Source organism: Rutilus rutilus (assembly GCF_951802725.1).
Source record: "Rutilus rutilus genome assembly, chromosome: 4".
Taxonomy (NCBI): Eukaryota; Metazoa; Chordata; class Actinopteri; order Cypriniformes; family Leuciscidae; genus Rutilus; species Rutilus rutilus.
Genome location: NC_140212.1, coordinates 10,394,740 through 10,403,821, shown reverse-complemented (window position 1 = coordinate 10,403,821; position 9,082 = coordinate 10,394,740). Strand labels below are relative to the sequence as shown.

The window sequence follows — 9,082 nt, the reverse complement described above, 5'->3', positions numbered from 1 at the left end:
GCCCAAAAGTCAAAATTATGAAATTATGTTTCTGAAATTTTTATGTCATTTTAATGTCATAATTTAGCATTTTTCTCATAATTTCAAATTTTTATGTAATAATTTTAACTTTTTATCATAATTATGACTTAGTATTTAATAATTTGGATTTTGATCTCATGATTATGGTTTAATATATCAACTTTTTGATCTTATTGTATCTTATCTTATTTACTGTAATTATGATTTATTGTCTTTTTTGTCATAATTATGACTTTTTTTTGGCTGCGGTTGCCGTTAAGCTCTGGTTGACATAGAAACGATATCCTATATGTGCATCCCAATTCACAGCAGACTTGTGCACTATTCTATCCCATTTTGTAGTATAAATAGCGTGAGTAATGTGTTCACACTGAAAATTCCAAAAAGAAAAAGTGCACTTCAAACACCCGGATGATGCACTTTATTATCCAGAGAGCCATGTAGTAAACTGAGGTAATTCAGACGCGTTTTTGCAGACATAAAACTGCCAACCCTGTCAAAGCGGGTCACCTTCACATGCTGATTGCATGATGCAAATTTATGGTGTAAACATGCATCCAAGCAAGTATTTGTACATAGGCCTACTCAGCGTTCTGCTTTTGAATGCCCAGGCACAGTGCATGTGACAGTGCAGGAAGAAATGTAGAGGCCGCCTTGGGTCGATACAAAAAATGTATGTGCTTGGAGCCTAGGAGGCATTCAGTAATGAAATCAATAGCTGTGCTTGGCTCCTAGCATTAAGATCATTGGTCTGGCTGTTATTTAGTCATCGTTGTCCTACAACCCGGGAGCAAGTTGGCTACCAGTGAAAAATCAATAAAGTGACACCACAGTCGGCATCCCAATTACTGGTGAGACTGGTGAGAGATCAATTCATGTGTTGGCCATTAACAGGTCCTTTTGGGAAATCATACTGCATTATTTGTGTTCGGTTCTGTCTCGTAGAAGCGCTCTCCTTCCCTGTCTCGCTCTAAAACTGTGAATTATACAAATCAACAAGAGATTGTACAGCCAAAGACCCAGTTACCTTGTTTTGCTTTGCTTTGTGCAGCCCTGACATCAGTGATTCGCAATAGCATGTAGGCTATGTTGTTAGCATTGTGTGCTATGGCCTACAAGCCATGTATGATGCAAAATGTCACTTACGAAGAAAGACATTCAATTACTATGACTTATTTTGAAAGAAAAAAAGAAAATGCTAGTTATAAAATGACTCTCGTTCTGACTCTAAATTGTGATTGGACGAGCCACGTTCAAAGTAGCAAAAAGTAATGAATACCGACCGTTTCCTGAACACTCACCCTTCTACCATTGTTTGGACAAACAGATAGATCAAGCTTCCCAACCAGCTGACTATGTTAATAAACGTCGCTTTGCCATTGACCAACTGTACTGCAAAAGTTGTAAAAGTGCATAATTGTTTAAAATTAAATACCTGATTACTTAAATGAAATGCATTTATTCTGAATTCATGTTATGTACACCACTGAAAGATTACCCAATTCAATTGAAATTCATAAGTCTTGGCAAAAGTGTTGAAACACTAGGCAGCCGTGCAGCTTGCAGTGTTCAAAGTCAAATATTTGATTAAATGTGAAACTACTTCCAAGTCTGAAGAAAAAGCAGTTAGCGTTCTTCAGGTGAGGTGCAAATCAAACACTAATGATATGTGTCTTACAGCATTACAATTCTGATGGTGAAGTTGTTGACACCTGACACAGACCACACTGTTAAATCTCTGACTGCGGCACGACATCTTTAAATCCCTTGTCCCGACACGTTGATTGACATCTCTCATGTGCTCCTCTGGCAAAGCAGCACAGTCCCACATTTCTCCCTGGAATGGTAAACACGAGGTAAAGCATATTAGTCGGAGAAGCCGGCAAATGCGACGTGTCAGTAGGAGAATGTCTCATCAGTCCACATTCTTTATCAACTAGTTCTCTGCGCCGCACTTTCTCGTGCAGCTCATCCATATGTAAAGACCAGAATATGTTCCAGCAGCGATAAGGATGTTTCTCGCACCTGCAATGCCTTACAAAAACACGAGCACAATGGCGACATGACGTGCAGCTGTTTAGCGTGACAGTGGTGTAATTGTGAGGAGGGAGAAGACGTCTTGCTCTTCACTCAGCTTGAGACAAGACCAACTTCTCGCTTCGAGATCCTCTGCTGAGGAAATTGACAGGAGCGGAGAATGACTAGATCTCTTTAGTGCCTACAATTTACATGGCATGATGCCTTATGTGTGCAGTCAACAGAATAAGGCCTAACGAAGCGGATACCTTAAACACATACCTTCTAGATAGCAATGGTTAAGTGCCAATGCACCATGCGGCGTTCAGCGTGACTGAAAACACCTGAAAAATAAGCTCTTTTATTTAGAAGTTGAAGAAAAACACCTATATTTGTTAAGCTGACAAGCTTTTTATGGAAGCTTGTTTCTGCCACTGAAAAAAACAATTGAAAAGATAATTGCGACTTTTTTTTTTTCTCAGAATTGCAAGATATAAACTTGCAACTGCGAGAAAAAGTCAGAATTGCGAGATGTAAACTCACAAAAACTCACATGACAACTTGTAATAATTCGTAGGAGATGGAAGTCATGGTATTATATCAACCATTCAAACTTTTGTTTTTTTGGGGTTTTTTTTTTGTCCTGTTACAATGCCAAGTAGCCTATGTTTAAATTTGGGTTAGAGGTTGGGCTTTATGGTAATGGCTACTTTTTTTTTTTTATGAGTTTGCCATCTTGTACAAACTCTCATGAGACCGGGTTGGAACCTATAACACTTTAATTTCTAGAAGAGTTTTGTGATATGAAGTGCTCAGTTATGACAGTATTAAGTTTGGATGTAGCATACAGATCATAATGAAAATGTACATAACTTTTATGATTAGCCTACTTAAATGCTTAAAAACACTATTTAGAAAACATTGTGTAGATTCTAAATTGAAATAAAACTTTTCAAGAAGACCTGTGCACCTGTATTAAGACCAATCTAAGTGTATAAAAGTGGTCAGAAAAGCATACGTTTTGAATACGTGGGGAATAACACATCCTATTTTGTTCCAGTGACTATTCACACAATTTCACTGCCTGGGTAAAATATTACAGATAAATTATGGAGTGAAATCAACATATTTTGCAACCCCTCACTGTTACATAACGTGACAAACAGGCTTAGGGAGTCACCATGAGAATGCAAGCCTTGCCAACAGCAAAAAGAAAAGACAAAACACAAAAGAAACAGCAATTGTTGTGTTTGATTTGGCTGGAAGACCTTACTGTACATATCAAAGTAATCTAGGATTAGTCATTGATCCACAAAGCTCCAAAGAATTAAGATGTTAACTTGACAAGAAAATCACGCTACAAGGAATGATCTGGCTCTGGTCCAAGTAGGCTGTCCTATACGGAACTACTTGCACCATAACTGAGCAATTGATTCAAAGCGCTGTGACACTTGTCATCCGCAAGAATTGTACCAGGTAAGCACGGAGCAACATTTCCCTTGTTGCCCCAATTTTGTTTGATATTGCTGCATTTGATAGGGTGTGCGTGAAAGCATGCGAGCTTTCGAATCGAGCGGACCGAAATCGAATAGCCTACTCCCATTATTATACTAAACGAAGCGGCGCAATGTATTATAATAGAAACTCTATTAGTTTCAGTGCACAGGTTGATTAAAATGGAGGCGATGTTGTGTCGGGTCGCTCGCATGCAGCGTGAACGGCGCAACAGGGTGGATGGGATGTAAAAAATAGATAGTGAGCAAAATATGGTATGGTAATAAAATTTTACAGTGTTTGTAAAGTAAGGGCTTTGATATAATGTGCATCTGTAATGAACTTGTTTATTTGATAAGTACAGTAGTGGTATTTCCTCAAATGTTCATTCAATAACGAATAATAACGATGTCCAAATCGTGAATATATTTTTCACGATATCGGATCCTTTTAATGGACCGGTTGAACCGGACTTGTTTACGAATCGAATCGATCCGAATGGGAATAAAGTTTAGCAGAAAATCTAACTGCAGAAATGATCAAACAAATCATGATTGTAGCTATGATGACAGACAGTTTTAAACATAGCCTACAAACAAAGTGGTTTTTAATAGGCCTAAACAGTGTAACTGACTGTATGTCATGCTGTAGCAGAACAAAGCGTGCAAGTAATAGGCTGCTGTATTGCAGACTTGCTTTATGAACCAGTTATTTGAAAAGATTTGTTCAAAAGAACCGTTTCACAGAAAAATGAGTTCCTACAAGTTCTCACATCTATTGGTCAAGACATAACATGCTGCTAGGAACTTTTATTAGGCTTCAATGAATAAAAGCAGAAAATAAAATGTTCCTACCTGAACAAAATAGTAGGCCTAATAAGCTATAGGTCTACGTGCATGTGCGTGTTTTACGATATCTTAATGTCTGTCATTGCTCTGTCATTTTCTATATGTTGTCCTCTGAAGGAAATTTAGCAGAATGGCTCACCTGATAAACAGCGATGTGTTCCTGGCCTTCTCCACATATACTACTATTGTCATTCTCAAAATGATGCTCATGTCTCCTCTGACTGGATACTTCAGGATGACCAGAAAGGTGCAGTTGGTTTAGAAAATTCAGTTTGATATGATTTGCAATAAAGAAATAAGTGACTTAAAAAGACTGACTGATTCTGCATTATGTTACAATTAACTTGAACATTGGATCTAAAGCACTAATTATAGTGTAAAGGTTTTATCGTGTTGCTCCTCAGCAATTAATGTCTTTCTGTTCATCATACAGGCCTTTCAAAACTGGGAGGACACTTGGATGGCCAAAAAAGATCCAGAGGAGAGAAAGAAGATGCTCCAGACAAATCCTGATGTAGAACGTGTCCGAAGGTAATAGAAAAGGACAGATCTATCCTCATTTAACCTGTTAATTGCATATATTCTCAGTGATTTTTGCTCTTTAATCACAGATGCCATCTCAATGATCTGGAGAACATCATTCCCTTTGTGGTGATCGGTCTCCTGTATGCACTGACGGGGCCGGATCTCTCCACGGCTCTGTTGCACTTCCGAGTGTTTGTAGGTTCACGTTTCATCCACACAGTGGCTTACGTGATGCCTCTGCCCCAGCCTAGCAGAGCTCTGTCCTGGATGGTGGGAATGATCACAACTTTCTCAATGGCCTACAGGGTTCTCACAACAGCACTCAATCTCTAAAGACGCCGTTGCTCTGCAGAACGGGAGAGGCTTGTTTCATATCTTTTATTGTCCCTGCTTTATTTTTTGATACACTGTATGCAATTCATAATGAAAACTGTCAACAATTCATCTCTATTTTTGAGGAATTTGCAATTCCCAAACTACAGGTATTCACGTATTCGTCTGTCTATAAAGGTGCTAATGGCACTGCTGAACTCCCAATTTTTGTTATCAGTCAACAAGTCATTGTCACAGTGACTCAGCATTCAAAGGAGGGTTATCAATGCTGACAGTCTGTTTAGGATGCATTCCAAGTGCTCAAACCTGCTTTTCTTCAATACTTGTGAAACCTTTTTATTTTAGGTTTCAACTTTATAATTTGTACCCCCGGTTTCACAGACAAGGCTAGTTCCAGACTAAAATGCATGTTTGAGCTGTTTTAACTGAAAGCAACTTGCATCGGCGTGTATTAAAATATGTCAGTGCCATTGTTTTATCTCAAGATGCACACCAGTAATGTTTATTTTTTCTTAGGCATGTTTTATAAAAGCTACTTAAACTATAATGCCCAAACCTGGCTTAATCTAAACCCTGTCTGTGAAACCAGGCTGTAATATATATTAATATATATTATCATTTGTAATGACTTGAAGGATGACTTGTGTATGACTTAAAGGATTCTTTATTAAACATTTTGCAACATATCTATCACAGTCTTATTTGGTCTACTCGAGGGTGCAAAGAACACTTTGAGAGACATTACAAAATCAGTACGATTACAGTTTGCCATGCCAAACGATGCAGTGTGCAACATTTTTGCTGTTTCATAAGTTTTGTTCCATATTTGTTTCCATGTTTAAATTGAGCTAAAAAAAATCTATGAAATAGACTATAATGTGGCACAACTTACCCCATGCAGTGTGGCAGGGCAGGAGACACTACTGGTGCATGTAAGAGCAATGTGTGTTCAGTCAGCTGTATTTTCTTCTTGGGACATATTTTGTTGGAGAAATTTTAATTACCTTAAGGTATGTGCTTATAGAGTAAAAACAAACTCACCCATGAGAAATATTAATAAAAATGAGATACTTGGCTTTGCTACCGTCATGCTCCATTGTTTGAGCTACAGCAACGTGCCTGAGGAGGTCACCAAATTGCGCAACAGACAGTTGCATTAATGTAAGAGTTCGTCTGAATGTGTACGTTATTTGCATGCGAGGGCGAGGCTTGAAACTCTACCACCCATCTGACGTTAGAAGAGCTGTGAAACTGAGTGGAGTCAAAAAAAAAAGGTGAGAAACGCGTCAAAGCGCCAACATTTAGAATGCTCAGACTTCATTTTAACCTCTTGCTTTTGTAGTTTTGTTTAGTTTTCTTATGTTTTATTAAGTGCCTTTCATTTGACATTCCAGAGAGACCGCCTTCGGCGTCCTAGTTTGCTCTATTGTTTCCAACTCGTAAACAAACGACACATTGCATGAAAATGCATGGTGTTACAATGTTAAACGTTTATAATATGAAAACCTTTCAATTGTGCTATATGAACAGTCGAGAAAGGCATATTTTGTTCTGTTCATGTAACTTAACTGCACTAATACCAACTTAGAAAGGACACTAACGACTCAATGCTTTTAAAGGAATATTTGCTTACGTTTCCATAACTGTTTTTGGTGGGATTTTTGTCCACTTTCTGTAAAGAAAACTCTATGAATACGAAATTTGAAACTTGGTTTTATGATACTGACAAGATTAAACTGGGAGCTGTTTTGGAACATGGTACACTAGTCAAAGCTGGTATAAATTGGTTAGTTAGGGTGATATAATACATTTTCTATCAAAATAACTAGTAATGCTTTTGTGAGAATTATCTTTTTGCTTTGTTTATGTTTTTATGTATGTTTACTTTTTGTTTTTTCCCATTTGTAAATTTGAATAAAGATGGCGGAAGTTGTGCACATGATTGACAGCGAGGTCTTCCTGGCCTTCTCCACATATGCAACCATAGTCATCCTCAAAATGATGTTTTTGAGCCCCATGACTTCATACTATCGTTTGACAAAACAGGTACACTACGTATTGTTCTCAACTTACAGCTTATACAAACCGTTATATTTTCTTATTTTTACAGATTTAATGACTCCTCTTTTAGGTTTTTGCAAACATTGAGGACACCACCTTGGCGAAGACCACAGAAGACAGGAAGAAACTGGTCAGGTCTGATCCGGATGTGGAAAGAGTGCGACGGTAAACTTGTAAACCGTTTTATGACAATATCACTGGGTGAGCGATGAAGGTTCGAATGATGTTGTCTCTTTCTGATGCCTTTGTTCTTGAATCACAGATGCCATCAGAATGACCTGGAAAACATTGTTCCCTTTGTGGTGATCGGTCTTCTGTATTCACTCACTGGGCCGGATCTCTCCTCGGCTCTCTTGCACTTCCGGGTGTTCGTGGGGTCACGCTTCATCCACACAGTGACCTATGTTATGGCTCTGCCCCAGCCTAGCAGAGGTCTGTCCTTTGGTGTGGGGTTGTGTGCAACCGTGTCTATGGCCTACAGGGTGCTCACCACCTCTCTTTTTCTCTAATGGATAGCGCTCACTTCATTTAAAATAATTGAGTTTTCGTTTACATGCTTTTTGCAGTTTTGCGTGAAAGAAAATGCCCGTTTTTTTTCTTTCTTTTTTTACAGAATTTTTAGTGTGTTTTCTATTGGTTTTCAGTGCCAGACCCCCTTTAATGCACTTTATAGTGTAATGCTAAAACTATGCCTTTAAACTGCTGATAATACTTAATATGATCTTAAACCCCTGGCACACATTCGAGGATGAGCTTTGACCTGGATTGTACATTGAAGAGACATTTGTTTTTTGTTACTTATTAATCATGAGCAACAGACTTTGAATAACAGCTTTAGATTCTGTCAGATAATTAGGCATTTATAAGTTTGTGCATGTATTTTCACACCATTTGCAAAGAAAAGCACGGGGAAATATTCAATTAGCATTTTATTTTCAGCAGGTTTAAAGAAGGTTTGGCCAACAACAACAAAAAAAGGTTATTAATGGATTAAATAAAGTTTGAAAATAAAAATGAGAATTTTTCTGACAAATGGTTGCGATTAATCTTTTAAACTTGCAAGTGTGCAAGAAACCAGTGCTTGTATTGTCCACTAGAGGGAGCTATTTGAAAGCCCAAGTAGTACTAATGTTTACATTCATGTTTGTCTAATGCACATGGAGCACTTCTTTATTTTTCTCTAATTAACCCTTGACATGCAAAACACTCATTCCTCTGCACTCTATGTCTATTCTGCCTCAACCGATAAATTGAACTGTTTTATACTGCCACACTGCTGCACATAGATGATGTACATTAGCAGATGTTTGTTAAAAATAGCCCTGCTTAACAGAACGACGAATGGTTTCTTGTTATTCCTGCTTCACACATTACCTTGATATGTTTTGAATAGCTTGTAAACGTATTCCATGGAACTATGAAAAATCGAATCGTTAATTAGCCTATAAGATAGGCTATTTAAATGGTGTCTTTCAGTGTTTTGTCTTGAAGTGTTTCAGTCTTTATATAAGATTTCAATAAAGTTCCATTATTGAAGTCAAACAATCTAAGTTCACTTTATTACGATGACATTTAGGTAAAACTAAGGATCTCAACACAGCCATGACCAATCAAATCTTCTGAAAATCAACTTCGAAGTAAAGCAAGAATATCATAAATTCTGCATGAAAGAAAAATGAAGGTAAGTGAAAATATGCATTATATTTGAGTTTAAGACTGTGTTTTATCTAGCATTGCAGCAATTTAGTTTTACACGGGTAAACAACTCTGGGATCTCAAAGTCA

General features: G+C 37.7%; 2 protein-coding genes across 3 annotated transcripts; both read left to right on the top strand.

Moving 5' to 3' along the window:
• Nucleotides 1-3,192: 3,192 nt before the first annotated feature.
• LOC311288691 (microsomal glutathione S-transferase 1-like) lies at nt 3,193-5,923 on the top strand. Of its 2 annotated transcripts, none has more exons than XM_084406208.1 (4): nt 3,193-3,513; nt 4,497-4,626; nt 4,813-4,910; nt 4,991-5,923. In XM_084406208.1, exons 2-4 carry the CDS (start codon nt 4,510-4,512, stop codon nt 5,235-5,237), a joined length of 462 nt encoding a protein of 153 aa, XP_084262334.1. In that variant the 5' UTR covers nt 3,193-3,513; nt 4,497-4,509; the 3' UTR covers nt 5,238-5,923. The 2 variants fall into 2 exon arrangements, with proteins under 2 accessions (XP_084262334.1, XP_084262335.1); XM_084406209.1 differs by lacking the exon at nt 3,193-3,513 and adding an exon at nt 3,707-3,806.
• Nucleotides 5,924-6,483: 560 nt separating this feature from the next.
• mgst1.1 (microsomal glutathione S-transferase 1.1) lies at nt 6,484-8,838 on the top strand. The gene is made up of 4 exons (XM_084406207.1): nt 6,484-6,509; nt 7,157-7,283; nt 7,369-7,463; nt 7,561-8,838. The coding sequence occupies exons 2-4, from the start codon at nt 7,158-7,160 to the stop codon at nt 7,805-7,807; spliced, it is 468 nt and encodes a 155-aa protein (XP_084262333.1). The 5' UTR covers nt 6,484-6,509; nt 7,157; the 3' UTR covers nt 7,808-8,838.
• Nucleotides 8,839-9,082: the final 244 nt, after the last annotated feature.